At 39.7% G+C, this 22,951-nt stretch overlaps 4 protein-coding genes across 4 annotated transcripts; all 4 read left to right on the forward strand.

Moving 5' to 3' along the window:
• Positions 1-940: 940 nt before the first annotated feature.
• On the forward strand, positions 941-9,409 carry armc3 (armadillo repeat containing 3). The gene is made up of 18 exons (XM_042400147.1): positions 941-1,047; positions 1,336-1,391; positions 1,492-1,609; positions 1,788-1,913; positions 2,139-2,207; positions 2,395-2,570; positions 2,754-2,948; positions 3,124-3,307; positions 3,459-3,611; positions 3,702-3,810; positions 4,653-4,902; positions 5,058-5,194; positions 5,620-5,788; positions 6,076-6,170; positions 7,733-7,816; positions 8,169-8,336; positions 8,663-8,825; positions 8,954-9,409. The coding sequence occupies exons 2-18, from the start codon at positions 1,344-1,346 to the stop codon at positions 9,158-9,160; spliced, it is 2,451 nt and encodes an 816-aa protein (XP_042256081.1). The 5' UTR covers positions 941-1,047; positions 1,336-1,343; the 3' UTR covers positions 9,161-9,409.
• A 539-nt stretch (positions 9,410-9,948) lies between these two features.
• msrb2 (methionine sulfoxide reductase B2) lies at positions 9,949-13,070 on the forward strand. The gene is made up of 5 exons (XM_042400148.1): positions 9,949-10,183; positions 10,713-10,810; positions 11,540-11,616; positions 11,940-12,087; positions 12,243-13,070. The coding sequence occupies exons 1-5, from the start codon at positions 10,069-10,071 to the stop codon at positions 12,372-12,374; spliced, it is 570 nt and encodes a 189-aa protein (XP_042256082.1). The 5' UTR covers positions 9,949-10,068; the 3' UTR covers positions 12,375-13,070.
• Positions 13,071-13,385: 315 nt separating this feature from the next.
• Positions 13,386-19,191, forward strand: c8g (complement component 8, gamma polypeptide). Its single transcript, XM_042399843.1, has 7 exons — positions 13,386-13,568; positions 15,022-15,167; positions 15,749-15,819; positions 15,921-16,028; positions 16,195-16,299; positions 16,650-16,685; positions 18,999-19,191. The coding sequence occupies exons 1-7, from the start codon at positions 13,386-13,388 to the stop codon at positions 19,016-19,018; spliced, it is 669 nt and encodes a 222-aa protein (XP_042255777.1). The 3' UTR covers positions 19,019-19,191.
• Positions 19,192-20,595: 1,404 nt separating this feature from the next.
• On the forward strand, positions 20,596-22,250 carry LOC121888261 (lipocalin-like). Its single transcript, XM_042399699.1, has 6 exons — positions 20,596-20,763; positions 20,997-21,136; positions 21,225-21,304; positions 21,385-21,498; positions 21,595-21,696; positions 21,820-22,250. Exons 1-6 carry the CDS (start codon positions 20,605-20,607, stop codon positions 21,837-21,839), a joined length of 615 nt encoding a protein of 204 aa, XP_042255633.1. The 5' UTR covers positions 20,596-20,604; the 3' UTR covers positions 21,840-22,250.
• The last annotated feature ends 701 nt before the right edge of the window (positions 22,251-22,951 follow it).

Here is a 22,951-nt window from a genome sequence, read left to right on the forward strand (position 1 = left end):
ACTTAACCTTCGAATCGGAAGCCAATTTAAGCGTCATGCAGCAGCGTGATGATGTTCCGCACACCATCAGAGGTATAATGTCTTTAGAGGTCATTTGGTTTTCTGCTGCATACAGTGCTGTTTCCACTGGCACATTGCTGTGTCAGTGACTCTCTAAGAGCAGGAGATGCTGATGCTTTAGAGCTCATTTGTTTTATGATTCACTCTTCACAGCAGCAGTTACCTCAATACTACCCCTATACACACCGAGCACACACACACACACACACACACACACACACACACACACACACACACGGAGAGAGAGAGAGAGAGAGAGAGAGAGAGAGAGAGAGAGAGAGAGAGAGAGAGAGAGAGAGAGAGAGAGAGAGATCACTTCAGAGGACATTACAATGTCTTACATTCATTTCCTGAAGACTGATCCTAACCTATAACCACCACGTTTAACCCTAAACTAACATTAACTTTGAACCAAGTCTTGACCCTAAAATTAATAAGTGGACTTGCTTTTTGTCCCCATAAGGGAGGCGAGTCCCCACAACATGACTGTGTAAACAGATTGACGTCCCTACAGCATGAGGAATACTTGAGACCACACACACATTGTGGTTTTGTGCTTTTGCACAGTCATTTAACAGTTCACGGTACATTTTACTATACACTTGCACCATGGTGTGCATGTGACGAATACAGATTCTTGAATTAACTTTGTTTCAAGTCCTGACTACATTTAGGCTACATCAATCTTGCCCCCCCCCCCCCCCCCCCCCCCCCCCCCAAAAAAAAGCAGCAGTATTTACTTCTTTGTCTAACCCACAATTTAAAGCCAATAATGTCTGATATTGGTTAATTAAATATATTGTAGCTAGATAACAGGTCAATAACATGGATGTATTATAAGAATTATAATAATATACACATGGTTAAAAGAAGTACATGTTCAACCCCTCCCCATTTAGCCCAACGTGGCACCCGTTGCCTAGCAACGCAATGTCAACCTCCTTTTCCAAAACACCAAACTCACAGTCTGGTTCCTGTGGTTGACAGGTAGCTATGCCCTAATTATGAGTCTTAAACGTGTTCATTATTAGTGTAAAATATCAGTGAGTCAACAGGAGGATTTAAGATGGTTATCTGTAGGTTACGTAAACGTCATTTGTAAACACAGCTAGCTTAACTACCTGCCTCGCCAAACTTAGCTGGTTTAGCTTTGTAGTTATAAGCTCTGTTTATGACTAAATTTATAAAGCTAGAAACATTGAGCAGCTTTTTAACGTCTATCTGCGATCAATAAACGCTGTTTAGACAGTTTGATAAAATGCAGTTTCTCATTAGGCTACAGAATGGGAAAGAAAGTGAAGAAAGAGAGCGAAACTCCATGCAAGGAGACGGTGAGAGTCATGTAATAAGAGCATTATCATCTACTGTAACACTGTCGTAAAGCGTTGCTAACGTTCGGCGTTTTACATCTCTGTCTCCTCACACTCACAGTTTGACCCACTGCCTGTTGAAGGTAAAACCCCAGCAACAGTAGTACTTCTGCTGAGCTCTCCAGAGGAGGACATTCTCATCAAAGCTTGTGAAGCGATCCACACATTTGCAGAGAAAGGTACAGTATGCAACCCTCCACTAAGCCTTCAAATGTTCACAAAATTTCTACTTGTCCATTTGTCACATCTTACTTCCTATGTAAAAGTCCTTACACTGCAGTAATAACTGCCTACAGGCACTCTTTTCTGTCTGACACTATGCTGAATTTACTGCTCCTTGTCTCCCCCTGTTGTTAGGAGATGAGAACAAGGTTTCTCTGCTGGGACTTGGGGCATTGGAGCCTCTCTGTCAGCTCATCACTCACAACAATAAGCTGGTCAGACGCAACGCCTTCATGGCCCTGGGCATCATGGCCACCAACAGTATGCCAAACAAACATACGTCATCAATGCATTGGTTTATTATACGACTTAGGTGACCGACCGGCTTGTTGACAGACCAATGCCTGATTGTCTATCTGCTTGTCAGGCAGTTCACTATGTTAAATGACTTGCTGACTTGCTGCACAATTCACAGTTAGTGACTGGCTGATGGGTTGGCTCACTGAAATACAGAGTGGTTAACTTTGTCTCTGTTTTTATTAAAAGGTGATGTAAAGACTGCCCTGAAGAAGATAGACATCATTCCATCAATCATTGACAAACTGTCACTTGAAGGTTAGTAATTTTGTTCGCAAGATGAATAGACTCTCAGAAGTAGTTGTTTACTGTATATTAGCTGCGATAAAACAAAGAACATAAAAGATGCCATTCCTTTTTCCAAGGCACTCTGAAAATACAGTATGTGTTACATGCAATCGTGATAGATCACCTGTCTTAAATGTTATTTTCTCTCCTATTAAAGAAGATATAGTTGTCCATGAGTTTGCGACACTGTGCTTGGCCTCTCTGTCAGTGGATTTCGTCTGTAAGGTCAAGATCTTTGACAACAAAGGCCTGCCACCTCTAATCCAGCTGCTTTCCAGTCCAGACCCAGATGTTGAGAAGAACTCACTAGAGACCATCTTCTACCTGGTTCAGGTGACTCAGAGTTGTCAGCCTAAAGGCGGTTACAAGGCTATACACTTATAAGGCTTTTCAGTCTGTATCTCAAAATATATTACTGTGTTTTTTGTAACATATAGTCTTTGGATGGTTGAAACTTAAATGTTTTCAAAATCCATGTTATCCTCTTGTTTCCTCTGTTGTACTGTGTGTATGAAGGACTACCAAAGTCGCCTGGCAGTGCATGAGTTGGGTGGGATCCCTCCAATTCTGGAACTGTTGAAGTCGGACTTTCTCGTCATTCAGCATTTGGCTTTAAAGACACTGCAGAATATCACCACTGATAAAGATACACGCAACACCTTCAGGGAAGAGCAGGGATTTGAGAAACTCATGGATATCCTCAATAACAAGGTGGCTATGTGTGTGAGAGAACACATGCTCATGTATATCTTCATCTTCCCCTTAGTGTTATTAAGAATGAGAAGAAAAATATGGGGAGGGTTTTGTAAAGTAGCGTTTGTTCTCAAATTCTAATACCTTTTCTATCCAATTCAAGTTCTGCAATCTATATTTCTGTTTCAAACAGGACTTCACTGACCTTCATGCTGAGGCCTTACAGGTAGTTGCTAACTGTCTGATTGACAGTGAGAGTTTCCAGCTGATCCACAAGGGTGGAGGACTGACTAGATTGATGGAGTTTGTTCTCACTCCCACTGCTCCTGAAATCCAATCCAACACTGTTAAATGCATCGCCAGAGTTGCTAAGAGCTGTAAGCACAGAAAAAAAACAAGCGATAATTGCATCGTAACTATCAAACTATAGGTTTGTAAAGGAATATATGACACTTTAATCATAGCTGTATGTGTTTTCTGTCTATGTTATGTGTGTGTTTGTATATGCATGTCTGCCTGTGTGTGTAGCCGAGAATCGCAAACTGCTCCATGAGCAGGATGTCGAGAAGGTTCTGGTAGAGCTTCTGTCTGTGCCGAACGACAGCGTGAAAACAGCTACCTGCCAGGCTGTGGCCGCCATGAGCTTCCTCCTTGCCAGCAAAGACAGCTTCAGAGAGCTGGGTACCATCCATACGCATTCACACAACAACCATAACAGCAATACACTTGCCACTATGAAGTGTGAATGAGCTGGATTTCTGTGTGTTTCAGGTGGTATCCCTGCAGTGGTACAGGCGCTGAGCAGTGAGAGTTTGGCGTTGAGAGAGGCAGCATCCCAGGCCCTCTCTAACCTCACACACAGCAACAAGCTCAACGCCTTGTGAGTGACAGATAACCTGACAATCCACCTGACTTCCTACCTCCCTCTGAGTGCATTTGTATCCACTCCAATATCCTGTTACTCTTGGAAAATGATACATAATATACTCATATATGTTTGTTTTCACAGTGTACATACGTTCTGCTTTTATGAGGGCATAACACTATATTTCTTGCCTTTATTTGTGTGGATAACATTACTGATGATATTAAGAAGCACATCCCTACATCCCAAATGCATCCCTTAATACTTTATTCCTTAAAATAGCTTTTCATTGAAATAGTGTATGCATGTTAGCATGTATAATAAATGTAACAATTTCTGGGCCCTTAGAGTGTGTGTGCTACAGAGTATTTATAATATAAATAACTTTTTGCTGAACATGTAAAACATTAAGTGATACATCTGCAGTCTGTAAAAGTGAGGCTTGGGCGAGGGTGGTATTTTAGAATTGAGTAGTAAGCCTTCCTCTCCACTATTTCATATAAGATTTAATGTTTCTTCTGTCTCCTTGTGGTTCTCCCTCACTGAATATTTATTTCCTCTCAGTTCTCCCTCTCTCTGTTCTATCTTCAACTTTTTTATTCCCCAGACAAATCTTCCCTGCACCCATCACCTCTCACTTCCTGGCTTCATATTTCAATATTACTGTTTCCTTCAGTTTTGGGACACTACTCTGCCTCCCATGCGTTATTTCTTCACTATCCTTACTTTTAATCTTTGTTTTCTCTTAAACTTACATGTCATACACACATTACATAGTATGCCATATGCACATGTGACTTTGTGATGCTGTGGTCAGTTTTTATACCAGTGTTAACCATTTCTGTGGTATCTTCCAGTGAAGTATATGAGGCTGGAGGTCATGAGTTCCTTGTTCAGCAGCTCCAGGACAGCTGTCCCAGGACGGTGGCCAGTGCTGCTGCCACGCTTGGTAACATGGCAGGACAGGAAGTCATCCGCTGCAGCATCTTGTCATATGGAGCCATACGGGCGCTGGTTGAGCCTTTAAAATCCACAGATACACAGGTCCTGGTCAACGCCACACTGTGCTTGGCTGTGCTAGTGTGTGATGTGGATGCTAAGACAGAGGTTGGTGATGATGCATGTTTTACATAAAATAAATATCAGTTCATACAGCCCACAACAAAATCTATTTAAAAAGATTAAAAATAATGCTCATTATAAACAATAGTTTTTTATATGATTTCTACGAGTCCCTAATATTCACTCCCTGTCCAACATAGCTACAAAGTGCTGGAGGTCTTTACCCGCTGGTCAATTTGCTGCGCTCCTATCATAAGGAAGTGTTGCGCAACACATGCTTGACAATCAATGTCTGTGCCAGTGATGAGCCCAATGCTGTGGAGATGTGCAAATATGGGTAAGACACTGAAATGACAGACAAAAATGACACAATGTCCCAGTAAAGCTAAATTGAACCATTTTCTTCTGCAATGACATGGTAAAAGCTGAATAATACTTCATTCCTCAGACTACATTGTTTCTACACATTTTCAAAATAAAATAATTTGTACAAAATTTTAATGATTTATTACTGATGAATCATGAAAATGCAGAACATAAGGAGCACAGTAGAAATATAGAGCATTGGTGCCAACGCAAAGTAGTGTCTTAAGTAGCCAGTAGATGGCAGTATAGGACAGTATTATGTGTGGCTTCATGAGAACTTATGGGTTATTTTTCTGATATGTGCACATGCATGTCAGTGTGTGCATTTTTTATATTTATCATTGATGTCTGAATATTTGTATATGCTAGTATTTCTGTTGTGTTTGTGTGTCTCAGAGCCCTGGAAATGCTTCAGGAAATCAACCAGTCTGTGAATCGTAGGAGCAGGTTCAGTGAGCTGGCCATGATCAGTCTGCTTAACTCCAACCTGTCTCTGAAATACAGCCTGACAGGTTGTTTGGCCTCCACCGACATTATTACTGATTGCTTCTATGACACCGGGAAGGTGTGTGTACAGTATGTGTGTACTCTATTGACGTTTATGTTCAAAAGAAAGGAACATAAGCTAAATTTAGAAAAGAAAAAAAAGTCAAACATTCAGATGTGCTCATAATTTATTATTTTGGAACCTTAACTTGCTGTTATTATCTTTTTCACTAATGTGATCCTGACAACAGTTTTCTCTGTTTTGTCTGTCTTTCATGAAAAAGATAACACAGCAGAGGATGCCATTTGATTTTTGGCATAATAGTGCCCTCGCTCTCACTTTCTCTCTGTGTCTCTCTTCCGTAGGCTCGTTCAGGTCAGAGGGTTTTGACTTTAGAGGAGCTGTCCAAGCAGCTGGTTAACCGACACCGGCCCATCATTGTTGTCAACACAGCAACAGAGTATGAGTTTCATAATTACAACAGAAGTTCTGATTTTACACACTGACCAACAGTTTTGTTACATTTTTTGTCATAAAAAAACATTAAGTTCTGAAAAACTGGAAAAAAACATTGATTATTATTTGTACACATCATATTCCAGCTCAGTAAAAACGAACGGATAACAGTGTGGAATTCTGAAAGTATATGCAGGAACTCTGCGAACTATGACAACTAACTGGGTTTATGCAAGCAGGTTCAGACTATTGGCTGAACCTGACAAGATTCCTACACTACCAGTCACATCATGTAGTTAGATAGTGCAGTTTATTGTGGCTGGTAGATTACTATCACCCTCCCCTTGTCTGCTCCAATCCAGTGCTCCACTTTTCTTCCTTTTTCTTCTCTTTTTTTCTCCTCTCTCTTGTTGCCTTCAGTGCGCCTCACTAGTGTGGCCTCATCGGGTAAACGATCCCATTTTTTTAAGATGGCAACAAACTCAGAGTAAAAGAGTCTTTGTGTATAGACTAATGGACTTCTGAACTTCCACACGCAACCACACGCATGCACAAGCAAGTGCACATACATATCCATGAGTGTGCAGATACAGATGCCTGCACACAATACACATCCACACTGACTGAGACACAAATACAAACATATACACACTATATGTATTAGAGGCTGTGCATACACACACACACAAGCACGCAGTCACACTCCCACAAGCTTTCAGCATTGTGATATATTAACGTTCCAAAAGAGGGCCCTCAGGGTACCTCAGGTCCACCTCATTTCCAACATGCCCCCCCCCCCCTCCGTCAGCATGCATACACTCACACAACATCTCCAGCATTCTTAAGCAGTCTGTTACATAATCCAATGAATCAAAATGCTTCTTTTGGAATGAATTCAGCATTTTTATTTCTTCTACCTCCTGAGCAAATGCAGAGCCTAACATGTCTTAATTACTTTTATATGTCAGTCTGTGTGCAGGATATCTCAAAAACTTAAGAATGAGGTAGACTGGTAAACCATGGTAGTGAAGCGGCTCTAGAAGTTCTGCAATTAGACAATTACAAGTTTTTGGTCATGATTGTTTTTAACAGAGAAAGAGGCTTGATTGCAAATTCTGAAGAACAATATTTAGCTACAGTGGTAGTGTTAGTGGTACATATTCATATAAAAAACAATAATATGTGCAGAAATGGCAGATAACAATATATTATTACCCTGTTTGCCTATGTGTGTATCTGTGCTGTGCTCTCTTGGATGCTGGTAAACGAAGAAAAATAGAATAGCTCTGACACACAAGCATACAAATTCCAATGTACATACTATGCATGCAAGTACAGACACAAACTATTGTGGGATATATATATATATATATATATATATATATATATATATATATGTATTACCTAATACAAAAAAACCCAAAGAAAATAAAATGCCCTTAATTACACCTAAATATTATACACACACTACAACAACTGAAAACATACTAAAAGAACAGTGAAAAATAGAATAACAGTGCTGTGTTCAGTTATATAAACCATTTTATTCTTGTCCTCCTGTGGCAGCGAGACAGTGGATGTGCCAGAAGACAGTCAGAGCAACACATCAGAAACAGACACCAGCAGCAAGGCAGACCGCAGGACACCAAGGTGTGTGTGTCAGTGTATGTCTCGGGGTGGAGGAGCTTTCTGTATTATCCTACTTACAGTGCTGTGCTTTTTTTTTTGCTATTGAAACATTGGTTGGTATTTCAAAATGTAGGATTCTTGGGAAATAAATTGAATAAATTATGGCCTAGTTTATTTTTAGATCTGCGCAATTTATACACAGTTTTAAACAGAAAAAGACACTATATTGCATGTTGAAATGTACAGGCTCTTAAAACTGTCACACCAAGTATTGAATTTGAAGTCTAGGAATCAGTATTGTAAAATTACCATTGATACTCTTCCCTATTTTCAAGACAGGAACTTCTTTTTAATTTACTGTCTCTCTGCACAGGAGGAGGAAGGAGGATGACAAACAGAAAGATGAGGCTCTGCCAGAGTCTCCTACAGAGAAACCGTGGAAAATGATGAATGACGTCTCATTGCAGGATCTAGTTAAAGAGGCCAAAGAATCCATCCTTCCTCTGAATGATGAATGGGAGCAGTATGCCGCCTTGGCCAGGTGACTGATTAATGGCGTCAGCACGTAACCAACATGCAGAGTTGTCACCAGGAAGAGAGTAGAAAATCATTCATACCAAGTTGCATAACTAGCAGTCCTTTCTTGTAAGAAAAAAAACTTAAAATCATGGAAACAAAATGAAACTGTATATGCTCATCAACTCTTGAAGTGTTAGTAAGGATGGCACAAAACAGCATTATATAGATTTACAGCTCAGCCTACAACAAACTTGATGTAACCACTGTGAGACTTTGGGATACAAAACAAACAGTTTATGAAGGTTCCTGCAATGTAATGTGTTTTCTGTGCATGTATTTGGGTGTCAGGCTGGTAAGCAAAGCCATGGGCGGAGCAGTGGAGATGGAAAAGTTACATGAATTCCCATGGGAGCTGCACCTCAGCGAGCTCAAGTTTGAGCTTCAGTCTAATGTTGTTCCTATTGGCATGATCGGCAAGGGGATCTACTGTCACAGGGCACTTCTCTTCAAGGTACCATCAATTAACTACCACCCAACATGGTCATGTGCCAATCTCTTACTTCTTCAACTTTTTGCCAATCTGTTTTGTCATCCTAATCATACCCTCACCTGTATCCTCTCCTCTCTCTACTTCTGCAGTGTCTAGCTGATTGCATTGGAATGAGCTGTACTCTTGTCAGGGGTGAGTACAACAGGGCTTGGAACGAGATACTCCTCTTCAAAGAGAATCCCTCTAGCAATGGGCACTCATCACAGCCGAGCCGCTTCATAGTAGACCTCATGCACCAGCCTGGAAGCCTGCTGAAAGCCAATACCCCTGCTGCTGTGCAGTACCAAACTATATAGACCAACACAGTAGTTATAGATAGTAAATAAGTAATAGTAAATAATAGTAACGCTGTGACCAGACTTTCTACTTACATTGTAGAGAATCTATTTGTATTGTATGCATATTTTCTGTATGGCAGACCCTGAAACCACACTATAAAGTATGATTAAAGCTGTTAGTTAAATGTTATGGTCCAAAAGGAAAATGTTGTTCATGTGTGAATAAGGCTTCTATAATAAACACATGATTTAACCTTGGTTATTCCATAGAGGCTTCACAATATGTTGTAACTACAGAACCAAGTCAGAAGTCAGATGCGACACAAACCCTGTTTACTGTCATGGAAAACTAAAGAAATTTTAAAAAATTCTTCTTCTTCCTCTTAAGAAATGACTCAAAACAATTAATTGATTGTCAAAATAGTTAATTTAATAGTTGGCAACTAATCGATTGATTGGTTAATTGTTGCAGCTCTATTCTAAACCTGCAGTTTGTGTCTGAACTGAGGTCAGCAAATTGAAAAAAAAAATGCATGAGACACACTGTCGCGTTAAATAACAATCCTCTGGCGTGTCTAATTTTTAATAGGCTATCTCACTTGATTCATGACTTCATTATGTAATATTCCTACTGTGAATTTTGAGTTTTTGTTGACACAATCAACATATCTGTAACACTTTCTTGCCACAAAGCCGCAACACAATTACGGTGTGATGAACTTTGCACATTGCCTAGCAATAAAAACCACTCAACCTAGTCCACTTTGACCTACCGCTGTGTGATTTTTTGACCGGGTCACCCAGCTAACTGCCTGGATCAGCCGAGGGAGGACCAGCGCGAACTCGTTGCAGCGAGTGAGCGCACTTGGCTTCCATTGAAAGCTGCACTTGACTTTAGACAGCAGATACACACTGCAGCAGCAAACATGTCTCGCTTCGCCGCTCGTCTCTTCTTAGTTGTTTCTCAGCACGCTACAGCCAGATCCGCGGTGTTACCGAGGAGGATCCCAGCATTCATCCGTCCTGTATCCACCAGTCAAGGTATAAGGGGGGAATTTTGATTTCTTTGTCCAACTTTAGGCTTAAGATCCCCGCATGTGCAGCATCCTGTAGCTTTCATTTGGATGGTGGATATTAGGGCATTGTGATCTTTTACAAGGGACGATTTTGTGAGAGGGTTATCTGGTTAATGCTTGATTTCCTCCAACTGGAGGGAAAGGGTCCCCTGAGCTTAGGGCTCTCCAATAAATTGAGAAGTAGTTGAATTTTGGTGTTACCTCAGAAGTTAGGATAAAGCTAGATTTTTGCTTTGTTCAGGAATATCACCCTCTCCTCTGGTACCTACCTGTCCTTCTGCAGTAAACATTTAATGCTTGTTGTCAAAAAGGTTTCTTTGTCTGTGATCTAATGTTGGGGTTTTGATTTGAATAGTTTCAGGAAACTCTGTTGATGTTGTTTTATCTGCTTTTTAAGTTTTATGTTATGTACTTAATTGATCAGAACCAGTGTGTTTTAGGTCATTCTATATTCCATGTAGCACAAACTCATCTATGACTTCTGCCCTCTGCAGGCCTGCAATCTCTCACCCGTTATAATCAGACTACAAACTGGCAAAAGAAACTCTCCCCAGAGCAGTATGTAGTCACCAGAGAGAAGGGGACTGAGGAGGTGAGTACACCCCCCATCACAACCTCAACACACCAACAAATAATAATAGATATTATTTGTTTCTATTAGATTCTATAAGTATTGCACTGTGTGATTAACTGTCACATTCATGTACTGTACCTGCCTTAAATGAAAGTAGGCTACGCTGATTTGTGTCAAACCAACATTGTCTAAGCCTACCAGACTGACACAGATATGATCTCATAAACAACAGTGCAGTTGTAGATGGACTTTGTTCATCACTGCATTGTTGACCTGTGTCAGGTTCAAACAGCACAGCCACAAACCTTTGGTATATTATGAAGTAAGAGCAGCCTGAGAAACAGAACTTAGCTTGAAACACAGTGATTTCTGCATGTAATTTAGTTGTTCATGTTTTGCAAACTCTACATCACATTTTGTTTTTGATTGTACTCAGTGCATTTAACAGTTAACATCTTTTAACATGAGTTGAAAATGTATTATTACATTTCCACAGGAATTATTCAAATCTTTGAAAATAGATGATCATCCATCAACAATGAATTGGCACCACTGGCAAAAGCAAACACTTCTCTTTGATTTGTAGAATTTTGAACTCATAGGAGACTTCTGCTGGAAAAAGACAGTTTACTATATTGCATTTGCAAAGTCTTGAGTGTATGGCAACCAAACTAACATGTTCAAATCATCCTGATACACAACCATTAGTCTTGTGTTTCTGTCCCTAATTCTTGTTGGTGTTTTCAGCCCTTTAGTGGGATCTACCTGAACCACTACGAAATGGGAATGTACCACTGTGTCTGTTGTGACACTCCGCTTTTCAGGTAACAGTTTGCTACTTGAGCTTTAAAGCAATACACCGCCCACATTATGATTTTTTTAATCACTTACTTCCTGGTACACTTGAATATCTGATAAGAAAGCTTTTTGGCAGAAAAATACTACAGTAGTCATATACAAAGCCTGTTTTGCCCCTAGTTTACTAACAATACACAGTAGTGAGAGAATATGTGCCATCTGTATCTAAAAACGCAGTTTAACTTGCAATTATTTTGCCCAATAATTTGTTATTGGTTGATAAGAATGAATTCTATTATTCATGCTGTATTGGTAGATACTAATTGAGTTAATGTTTCTCTCTTGATAGTTCAGAGGCTAAGTATGACTCAGGGACAGGCTGGCCAGCTTTCAAAGAGGCTCATGGGACATGGGAGCGGGACGAAAGCCACACCTCCATCATTCGTCGCCCTGACAACAGCCTTGGGAGTGCTGGGACAGAGGTCCTTTGTAAAAATGTGAGTTTTCTGGGTTATGAAGTTCAGTTTTCTTAGTGAAGTTGTGCTTTAATAATATAGCTTTGTGTGCAGTTTTTGTATAAAGCAGAATAGCTTATAATTATAAACTCTGTTTCAACTTTATGTCCTTTTGTGTTTTTGTGTGTTTCATACAGTGTGATTCCCACCTGGGTCATGTGTTTGATGATGGACCAGACCCAACAGGTCAGCGGTTCTGTATCAACAGCGTTGCCCTCACGTTTAAACCCAGAGAAGACAACAATTCTGAAAAGTCTGAAGAAAACTAATGACCTATCTGGGCTTGCTTAGACCACTAAAAGCACAGTCATGTTTCATTTCATGCCAGTCCGTTTAGGAGGCAAATTGAAGGTCCACTTGAATGTCAGGAGCATTGATATAATTTCTTTGATCTATACAAGTTTGAAATAGAGAGGCTTTGTTTGGCAGAAAGTATTTTAATGTTTGGTAGAAATGGACATCCTGGGGTTTATTAGACTGCAAGTAAGTCAAGCCTCTTGTTGAGAAACTATATGCTCACTAGAGAGAAGTCTACAAATCTGCCAAATATACAGAACATAATTTACATAAACCCAAACTGTAGAGCCAATATACCATCAGCTCCTTCAGTCAACACAACAGATTTTTTTATAATAATTTTCTCATTTTTATTGAGTAGGAATAATGAATGTCAACTGAATAATAACATCAAACCCATTGAAGTGACAGAAATGAATGGTCTTTTAACAGTGCTATGATGTTTGGTTTGTCTTCACATGTGTATTTGACTAGATTCTTACACTGGCCTCAATTGATAAGATGTTTTTGTAGAACCACAAACTGCAAAACACAGGAAGCTCTGTTATGGCACTCCTGCTTCTTGTGTTTTTTTTAGTGCCAAATGCATATATTCAAATGTCTCTGTTTGTAATCCTGCAAATTTGTCTGATAATTTGTCAATAAATGCATATTTTGTTTGTTCTCTATGTTTTTTCCAATATATTCATCAGGATTTTAAGCTCATTATTGAATTTAATGCTGCCCCCCTGTAGTTCAGATGTACACACTACAGTATGGCCTCATCTATGCCAGTAAAACAAGTTAATATTTAACTTAAAAGGTCATCCTCTGTTTCACATTGTTTATCCCCTGCTATCTTGCTGTTCTCGCATTTCCTCTGTGTGTGTGTGTTTGAGTGTAGTAGACAGGGAATATCAGACAGCAGACAGAGAAAGGGGACAAGACTGACCATCTATAGGACAAGGAGACTGATTCTTGAATGTACTATTGTTAGTGCCAGGATGGCTGGAGTATGGCGTTGCATGTTGGCAGTGGTGGTGTTGATGTGTGTATGTCTGTGGGGGTCCACTGAGGCTGTAGGGGGGGCTAAGAGTCGACCGCGACCCCAAAGACGACCTCGCAAGAAGCCGAAGGTCGACCCTATTGACCTGACCCCACCCACACAGAACATAGACATACAGCAGGTAAGGAACTGGAGGAAGAAGCAGAGTCACAGAGAATATATGTTTAGGTTACTATGTTGTGTAATTCAACGAAGGCTACTGCCAAAACTTTAAAAATGTGTTGTGTATAAGAAACACTGTGGCTCAAAATATGAGCATTTGAAAGTGACATTTTAAGTGCTGATTTTAGTACTCTAAGTTGAACAGTTTTTCTTTTCACCCCATGTTTCTGATTGTTGCCTCTAAATCATGCTGCAGAGCTAAATAGGTAGAGGTTAACTGTGACAAGGCTGGAAGAAGATTCATGGAAAAGCTGCACTGAAAAGAGAGAAGGTCACATTTTGATAAATCTTATGGAAAAGAACATTTTCCAGAGAGCACAGTTCACTTGACTGACAGTTTCTCACTTGTTTTTACCTCAAAGTCACAACAGCACAAACGAATAGGATTTCAAAAGAATCAGCAGATACCATAGTAAATGAACTCAACGGAATAACCAAAAAGAGCTTTTTTTGCTTTGAGGACCATTTTGTACCACTGGCCATAAAGTGATGCTACAGGTTTTTTTTCATATCTAAGATAATATTGAATGTTAAAGGTTACTCAAGCTGAGATTTAAGTGCATTTCAATCTTCAATCTGAGCGCCTATTCTGAAAGGAGAAATATTTAAAAAAGCAATTGTTTCTTTAGTGCCTCAAAGATACAAACATGTTACTGGTTATTGATTAGTAGTGTGGCAATGAGAGCACTGTGTAACTGTGTCAATATGGTGTTTGAGGCAATAAGGGGAATTTCCATTTAAACTGAATTTGCGCAGATCAAAAGATGATAGAGCAGGACATTTTGAAACAGATGTGTCCTACTCATTTGTAGAATGGAGGGAGATTTAAATATTTGTGTACTTTAAAATTTAATTAATTTGACCCAGGTAAATCCTAGTTAGAAGTACAGGGTCAGGAAAAAAACAACAACCTCCCTCTGTGGAAGAGAAAGCAGCTTCAAAGAATGCCTCCCAAACTTATTTTCCATTTGCATTTTTTTTGGTCTGAAGCTTATGAAGTAGAAGAACAAACATTGTGGTCAACCAGAGACTGTGTAACTGAGGTTAGAGTCCAAAAGATTAAAAAAAAAGGGGTCGCACACCTAAATGCAGTGGTGAAGAAATGCACAGATGCTTTGGCTATGTCTTCCTTGGTGTGCAATAGTTCAGATTCTGGAGGTCTTTTAACTTTTCACCATCGACGAGTGTCAATCAACTTGCTTAACAACAGATGCATCATGTGGATACCTGTGGTCTGAGGCATCCTCAGACCTGCCTCACTGAAAAACCTTCCCAACATTAAACCCCATAAGTCTACCAACTAAAAACAAAACAATTCGCAAAACTATATGCAAGCAAACTGAGGCTTAGGAGAAATGCGAAAATCCTGCTCTCTCTCTTTCTGTTTGCTTGATGCTGCTCATGTGTTGCAGATGACAGGAATCTGGTATCTGCTCAACACTGCCTCCAAATGTTCTTACCTGATAAAACATGGATCCAAAGTGGAGCCCACAGTCATGAACCTCACATTTTCCGCTGCATCTGACCAAACACTGTCCGTTACCACTAAAACACGTCAGTAAGTACCATCTTTTGTATATAAGCACATATTGTGCACATAGCTCTCAGTGTGACTCCCCTGTACCTTGATTTATCAGCAGAGGACGCAAACAAGCCACAAATCTCTCCACTCTCTCATTCCATGCTGGCTTCATGCTCATACCACATGTGCTTGATTTTATTTGTGTATTCTCAAAAACAGGAAGAAGGGGACACACAGAGCATTTAAATCCCCAGCCTTTCCTCATCACTTTAAAAACTTTCAGGTCAACCTGACCCGGCTTCTGCTGAAAGACGGAGTAAACAATACAAGGTTTAAATGGGAAAAATATGTCTTGTTTTTGTAGGACATTCATCTAGGACAGGACATTTTGTTGCAATTTGTGGGTTATAAGTCTTATTTGGCAGAGGAATCCCAGGGCATTTTGGTTTTTTTTGTCCTCTTCCCATGCAACAACAAAAGCTATTTTGATCAATCTGAGGCTGAGAGACAGAACGTTAGAATACAGAAAACAGTTTACATGACAAAACTATGAGCCAAACTTAAAATGACATACACAAGCCCAATCTGATTTATCTACTCCTCTTCTCTGTTCTCAGTGGTCACCAGTGTTGGGAGATATTACAGGTCTACCATCTAACCTCAACCCCAGGACAACTAACACTTAAAGGTCAATCCTTTGCTTTAATTTCCTTATTAAGCATATGTGTTAAACTATAGTGTAATTTTGCATCCCTCTGTCTGTTCTTGCTCCATGTTTTTCCCCACCAGGAGTTCGCCCTGAGCTGAACACGGACATAGTGATTGGGGACACAGACTACAGCTCTTATGCAATCATGTTTTATCAGAAACTAGGCAAGATCACCGTGAAACTCTATGGTGGGTTCCACAGTCATGTGATCATTGTTTGGTGTGTTAGCTCATATGTTAGGGGGTAGTACTGCTTTATCTTGTTCTGGTAAATTGAGAGAGTACATTGTGAGTTAAAAAAAAGCTTTTGTAATGCAAGAATGTTTCATTTTCATTGTTTGTGATCTGTATGCAGGCAGGTCTGTGGACAATCTATCCGAGCCGCTGTTGACCAAGTTTGAGCAGCTTGCTGAAAAACAGGGTTTTGGATTAGCATATGTCTTCCCCTTCCCCACCTACAGTATGTACACATCCATTTCTATTGAAAACAAAATACACTATATTATGATGAGGAATATTATAGGGCTGCAACCGATGATTGTTTTCATTATCGATTTATCTGATTAATCTTGATTATTTTCTCAATTAATCGATTAGTATTTTGGTCTATAAAATGTCAGACAACGTTCAGTCCACAACCCAAAGATATTCAGTTTACTGCCATAAAGGTCTAAAGAAACCAGAAAATATTCACATTTAAGCAACTGGAATGAGAGAATTTTTGCATTTTTTCTTAATAAATGACTCAAAATGAAAATTCACTTCCTCAGCAGCCATAACATAACTGTGTATTTTTTCCCCCCGGTCTAGGTCACTGTGGTCATGTGGACCAGGACCATAAAATCAGTAAGTTAAATGTGAGAAATAATAGTCAAAAACAATCAAACAACACATAATTAAAATCCATAAGGTTTGATAGAAATTAAACTGAGTCTGCAAGAAAAATAAGAGAGATAGAATGCTCCCTATAGCTTTTTATTTAATGGACATGACATACTGACAAGTATAAAAGGTTATTTTCCAACATAATCTGGAAACTTCAGGAAGCATCAAATGATTTGCTGTCTGTGTAGCCTGCAGACTAGACTATACAAAGTATATTGAGTATTTTCACAGGTCATTGCACACAGTGGCACATTGAGAACTGTGTCCATGTGGTGTAGCCTGACCGGAGTGGCTGGTCACTTGGTAGGAGGCAGACACAGGAAACCTTATCCAGGTATCACAAGGTGGTTTATTTACAAAAAAAGTGGCACCATGCTACACATGTAACAAAAACAACAAAAAAAATTATGTACAAAACAAAAAACAACTAAATAGTTAACTTGGCCTAACTGATCAAAACTCAACTCATATCAAATCAACTTATATTAACTTATCATCATGTGCACACAGCTACACACTGATGTAGTAACCCCCCGACAGCCAAAAAGCAACTGCTTAAATAGACCCTTCCATCAGCAGTCCATCAGAGTCAATCTGGGCTGTACCATTGCTGCAGGTGCATCCCATGTCTCTGCTAAAACAGGTCAGAAATAAAGTTATTCAATCTTACCAACCTCCATGGTGAAACACTTTACCATAGCTTACCATATAACACACTTGCATCCATACATAAACTGATCAAAGTCACAGTAAATAACTCATTTAACATAATTAACTACCACCCCCGCCACATTATCCAACCCAGTGACATCACCAATGATGTCACCCAGTGTAAAAATACAGGCCATTGTTGGGTGCCTCCTCCTTTTGTCTGTGGAGCACATGGTGGGTATGGTAAGTAGCACAGAAAGAATAGGATTGAATTATGAAATACAGACTTAACCCAATAAACAATAACTAAACTTAACAATACTTTTCGGTGTTTTACTTTAACCAAAAATGTTGCTGGTATGTGAACTGTAACCAAACATAATGCACACCACAAACAAACCCAGGACAGTATGTGTCTGCAAGTTACAGATTGATCATAAACATATGGCTAAACAAACAATTACCAAGCTTATTAGGGTTAAATTTGTGAGCTATGTGGCATTGATGGTGAAAGTAGGGACAAACGGTGTATTCTCACCCACTTTGTCACAGTCCATGCTCCGTAATGCTCCAGACTCATGTCATGCATTTCATTTTGTCCAGTATAACTGTGAGACGATTCAGTGCATTACATGTCGATGATCATTCCACCTTTACATCTGCAGTTCTGCTGTGTGTCTGTTTATGATCCTTTTTTATTATGCTCTGTAATTATTATGTGTTATTATTGTGTGTTATCTAAGTTGTGGACATGTTCCTGCAGCAGCGCCGGTGAGAGAGATTACAGCACAGTCATTGTATCTGAATCGAGAGATTTTTATCTGACAGGTTAATGGAATTGATAAGATATGATGTGCATGCAATGCACTGGCTATGAGCTTTTGCATTGTAAAACTGTATTCAATCATTGATGATGTAAAAGCTCCTTTGAGGTTTCAACTTTAACTATACAATACAATACATTGTATAAGTAGTAAGTAAGTGTAGTTTATATTTAGTTAGGTTTAGGGAATAAAGAATACAATAAAAGAGGAAGAAAGGAATACAATTCAGATGTGAAGTTTTTCCGTTTCTACCCACTTTTAATATTTTAACATGTTGTATTCTAACGTATCAAATGTGTATGTTATGCCAATGCACAGCAAAAAAACATTTCATTTAGAAATTAAGGAAGTTAGAGCTCCTACTTAGTTACTTATGTGTGAATTTGAATGAAGAAATTCCTTTCAAAACTTTGCTTTTTCCAAAAACGTAATGGATTTAGTGATTAGTGTTATCTTTTAGCTGTGCATTTACAAACAGAACCGTAATATTTATTTAATGAACATGTGTTTGAAGAAGTAGAGTACATAAAAAGTTAGTTTCATTGTCTGTTATGTCACAGGGAGGAAGAGAGAGATTGGTTGAAAGCAGCTCTTTAAGGAAACCAATGACCTGCTGTTGTGACCTTCCCAAACATTTTTTTTCACATTTGCTCCTGCCAGCTGTGCATGTGTCAGCCTCAACTTGTGTAACAATCAGTTATCTAAACTTTTTCAACAACATGTTATCCAATATCCACCACCTGATGAGTGCATCAGCACAGCCTCTATGTAATTTAAGCTGTCACTCTTTGGTTTACAGACTGTGTCCCCGCATGTTGAAGAAGCTGACAGATCCAGCCATGCAGCGCTTGGCAGCTCTCACATGAACATCTGAAAATCGTGACGTTCAAAAGTGAGAACATCAGCAAGAAAGTGCTAGAAGGGTGCGCCGAGGTCATGAAACTACAAAATTGATGACTTTAAACGGTGGCAAATAAATAAAACAAAATCAAGTCATTGTGTCACATTTCTATTCCAAAAAAATCCATCATGTGTCTCATCTGCTGCCAGCTGATCCTATGGTGAGAAGCCAGTATCATGCAGGGGTTACTAGCATGTTAACATCTTTATGTTCTGAGATTTAACATTCAGGGTGGGCATCTGCAGGCATGCATGTGTGCTTCTGGGGTGTGTATGTGTGTGTGGAAAGGAGGGGGGTAGGGGCTGTAGTTAATGAAGCCCAGATGTGGAGCCCAAAAGGAGTTGAGAGAGTTTGGTTACAAAACTAAGTTACCAAATAACCTTCCTTGTGCTCCTTGCTCCACCCAGCACCTCTGTATGTGTGTTTGAGTGTGTGTGTTACATAATCAGCTGACTGCAAGTCGGTGCCTGTCTTGTCTCCAAACAAAGGCAGCTCTGATTGATCCATCAATATCTATATATTTGAGCAAGTGAAGACCTCACATAGACTCCAACTCACAGAACTTTATACATTACATAATCTACATCAAGCAAACTCTCGTGCAAAGTGATAGATTTAGGATGCATTATTTTCACACAAATGATCCTAAAGCAGAGGTAATTTATGCAGGAATGGATGGCAAACAAGGTGATCCAATTCCTTCAACTCTCCTGCTCACTCAGTTGTTACAAAACTGGAAAAGGAATTAAACATTTCTCCCTTTAATTCCTCGTGTTTTAAAACTTTTATAGAAGTATAAACTCTCAAAATGAACTCATTGTGATCTGAGTGAATGCTTGTAAGCTGCAAAGAACAATCGTATCATTGTGTGCAACACAGGCAAAGCTTTTTTTATGGGAAATAGTAAAGTGAAGTTCTTAAATATCATGGCCTCGACCTTGCTGGCAATGCAATTTCCTGCAAGAGAATATATATATACTGCTATTGTTTTAAATTTATGTCTTATTCCAAATGGAGTTTATTGGAGGTGCAGCTCATGGAGTAAATTTGAGGCGTTTTTTTTTTTTTTTTTAAAGATACTCAAGTTTAGCATTTCTGATTGTGTATGTGTGGTGTGTTTTTGGGAGCTTTCATGTGCCATATGGCAAAGGCATTTGCACTCTTACCAAACAGCTGTTTTGGTAGTCCAGGCATGCCTAAGCATTTGTGATGGAGGAGGGAGGGGTGTTAAAAAGAACCCTATTATGCACCCACTCTGCCCTTTCTTCTCCTCCTCCCCCCACATCCCTCCTCCCCCTTCTCCCTCCTCTTCCATCCACACGTGCCAGTTGTGTAACGGCAGTGATTTGCATGCCAGTGGGTGAAAGCCAAAGAGTTTTTATAATGCAAAAGAGAGCAGTAGCAGGGTGGGAGGGGTGGAGTTGAGGAGGAGACAGAAGGAGGAGGAGGAGGAGGAGGAGGAGGAGGAGGAAGGCATGGGGAGAAGCATATAAGGAGCCTCCACATGCCTTTACTTCCTACTTCACTCACCGCCAGAGAAGCTGAGACAACACACAAAGGAGAAGCCATGAGGAACACACTGCTGAGGATGCTGGCCACACTGATGTGTGTGCTGGCTGCCTGCGCCGAGGTCATGCCTGTTAAAGACTTTGATCTGGGGAAGGTAAGACAAAGAGAGATGTTACAACAAATTGATTTGTCTGTAAAACTCAGGATAACTGCATGCATTCAAGCATTATCAGGATCTGTGGTTGCTTGACATGTTTAATGTTTTTACTCACTTACTTTTAAGAATACAATGTAGATATGAGTGGAGTAATGCATATGCTTCAAAACTCCAAAGGAGAGAAGGATATTTATCACCCTTTTATTCCTCCCTTTCTCTCAATCTCTTAGTTTGGAGGCAAGTGGTACATTGTTGGCTTTGCTACCAACGCTCAGTGGTTTGTGGACCACAAGGCAGACATGAAGATAGGCACTGCTGTAATCGTGCCAACTGCCGGAGGAGACCTGGACCTCTCTTATGCCAACCTGAAGTGAGTGATTAATGAAATTATCCTTTCAAATCAATAACATCCTGTTGAATCTCTAGCGGAAATAATGACCTGGTTCTCTCTTTATTAGCCCTGACGGTACCTGCTGGAGAATGACTCACATGGCTATGAAAACAGACACTCCTGGACGCTTCACCTTCCACAGCCAAAGTGAGTAGAGTACACACACATAAGAGGCACACACACACATACATTCAATAGCCTGACCTGTCTATTTCTGTATTCATCAGTTTGGAAGAATGACAATGACATGCGCATTGTCGACATTGTGTATGATGACTACGCTCTGGTCCACACCATCAAGACAAAGGACGGAGTGTCTGAGGTCCTCAACAAGCTTTACAGTAAGTCCAGCTCATTCACATCACAGCAGCCCTCTGGGAAAGCATCGCATGTTGGATAGGTGGAAGTTAAAGCGTCTCATGCTGTTGTGTTTGCAGGCCGTGCTCCTGAGTCCAGCGCCACCCTGCAACAGAGGTTCAGACAGTTCTCCATGGAGACTGGCATTCTCCCCGACAACATTGTTATCCTGCCTAAGAATGGTATGTCATTAACACAGAAAAATACACACACACACACTTTTAAATGATTAGAAATGCATTGTGGTTGTTTGTGTAAATCGTTCTGACCTTTGCTCACTGGACTCTTCCTGTGTGTTGTTACAGCTGAGTGTCCTGAGGCCTGAAGAGTCCCCCCCCCCATCCCCCATCCCCCATCCCCCATCCTTCATCTCTCACTCTCCAAAGTCCCAGGCTTTCATCTCAGAAAAGCATTATTCCTCCTCACTCTGATGTTTGCAGCGTCACAAAAGCTACACCTGAGATAATGAAACTCAAGCATTTTACTCAAAATCCCTGTTGCATACCAAAGACCAATCCTAATCCTGATTAAAAACCTCATTCTCTCCAACTTGCACATTAACTGTGGCTCAGAGTGCAGCAATTAGGGGGTGATTGTGAAACAGAGAGAAGGGATACATGAGACTGTGAAAGCTGCCAGTTTACTTTTTGTACATGCCAATCTTTTGTAACTGCTGATTTCTGTTATAGTGTGTTATCTTTTTGTTGAAATGAACGCCAATAAAAATAATAAATCCGTATTTCAGAGTTCAGAATCGTTCTTTTTTGATGAAAACCAGCATCAGATATATAAGTCTGTGAACTTCTGGAAGTCAGATCAATACTGTGTTCGACTTCACATATACTGCCTCTTGTGGCATAAAGATACAGTGTATATGGATAGAGCACTAGAAATTGTACTTTGCTACAGTACATAATGTTTGTCAGAAAGTTAGATAGCTACAAAGATGCACACCTGTGGTTGCAAGGGTAAAATAAGGACTGCATTTAGTGGGTGAACCCAATGACACGTGTTTTTTTGTTTTGTTTTTTTTTTTTAAACAGACAAACTGATATAAATAGTAGGTTGCTTGGTCATAAGCCCTTGTCCAACTTCTACAGTGGAAATGAGAAAATAGTGTTTTATAACAGAGTACAATGAAGCTATATATATATGACTAGATTGTGCAACACGGAAATGTATTTGTTTAAATGTCATAGTATTGGGTTAGCATGCTCATGTCCATAATGCCAAGAAGAGCAGGTTAGCAAACATAGATCAGTACCTTTTATTTAACAATAATAAACAGAAAATAATAACAACCATAACAAATACATTGATATCATTTTTATGGTTTTAGACAGCTCTTGGCTTGTTTTAAGCTGCTATTGAGGTTTTTCATGATGAAATCTTGTACATGAATTTCATAAGAGATGTTAATTATGATTTTATAATCAC

This window comes from Thunnus maccoyii, chromosome 21 (genome assembly GCF_910596095.1).
Source record: "Thunnus maccoyii chromosome 21, fThuMac1.1, whole genome shotgun sequence".
Classification (NCBI taxonomy): domain Eukaryota; kingdom Metazoa; phylum Chordata; class Actinopteri; order Scombriformes; family Scombridae; genus Thunnus; species Thunnus maccoyii.

What these genes read in the sequence shown, in the direction of transcription:
- c8g (XM_042399843.1), top strand. Translation starts at nt 13,386, where the DNA reads ATGGCTGGAGTATGGCGTTGCATGTTGGCAGTGGTGGTGTTGATGTGT. An exon ending in GTTACCACTAAAACACGTCA is followed by an intron (nt 15,168 to 15,748) that starts GTAAGTACCATC and finishes CTCTGTTCTCAG; the next exon opens with TGGTCACCAGTGTTGGGAGA. An exon ending in AGGACAACTAACACTTAAAG is followed by an intron (nt 15,820 to 15,920) that starts GTCAATCCTTTG and finishes TTTCCCCACCAG; the next exon opens with GAGTTCGCCCTGAGCTGAAC.
- msrb2 (XM_042400148.1), top strand. Translation starts at nt 10,069, where the DNA reads ATGTCTCGCTTCGCCGCTCGTCTCTTCTTAGTTGTTTCTCAGCACGCT. An exon ending in GAGAGAAGGGGACTGAGGAG is followed by an intron (nt 10,811 to 11,539) that starts GTGAGTACACCC and finishes TGGTGTTTTCAG; the next exon opens with CCCTTTAGTGGGATCTACCT. An exon ending in CAGAGGTCCTTTGTAAAAAT is followed by an intron (nt 12,088 to 12,242) that starts GTGAGTTTTCTG and finishes TGTTTCATACAG; the next exon opens with TGTGATTCCCACCTGGGTCA.
- LOC121888261 (XM_042399699.1), top strand. Translation starts at nt 20,605, where the DNA reads ATGCCTTTACTTCCTACTTCACTCACCGCCAGAGAAGCTGAGACAACA. An exon ending in CTCTCTTATGCCAACCTGAA is followed by an intron (nt 21,137 to 21,224) that starts GTGAGTGATTAA and finishes TCTCTTTATTAG; the next exon opens with CCCTGACGGTACCTGCTGGA. An exon ending in TGTTATCCTGCCTAAGAATG is followed by an intron (nt 21,697 to 21,819) that starts GTATGTCATTAA and finishes GTGTTGTTACAG; the next exon opens with CTGAGTGTCCTGAGGCCTGA.
- armc3 (XM_042400147.1), top strand. Translation starts at nt 1,344, where the DNA reads ATGGGAAAGAAAGTGAAGAAAGAGAGCGAAACTCCATGCAAGGAGACG. An exon ending in TGGATATCCTCAATAACAAG is followed by an intron (nt 2,949 to 3,123) that starts GTGGCTATGTGT and finishes TGTTTCAAACAG; the next exon opens with GACTTCACTGACCTTCATGC. An exon ending in ATGTGGATGCTAAGACAGAG is followed by an intron (nt 4,903 to 5,057) that starts GTTGGTGATGAT and finishes TGTCCAACATAG; the next exon opens with CTACAAAGTGCTGGAGGTCT.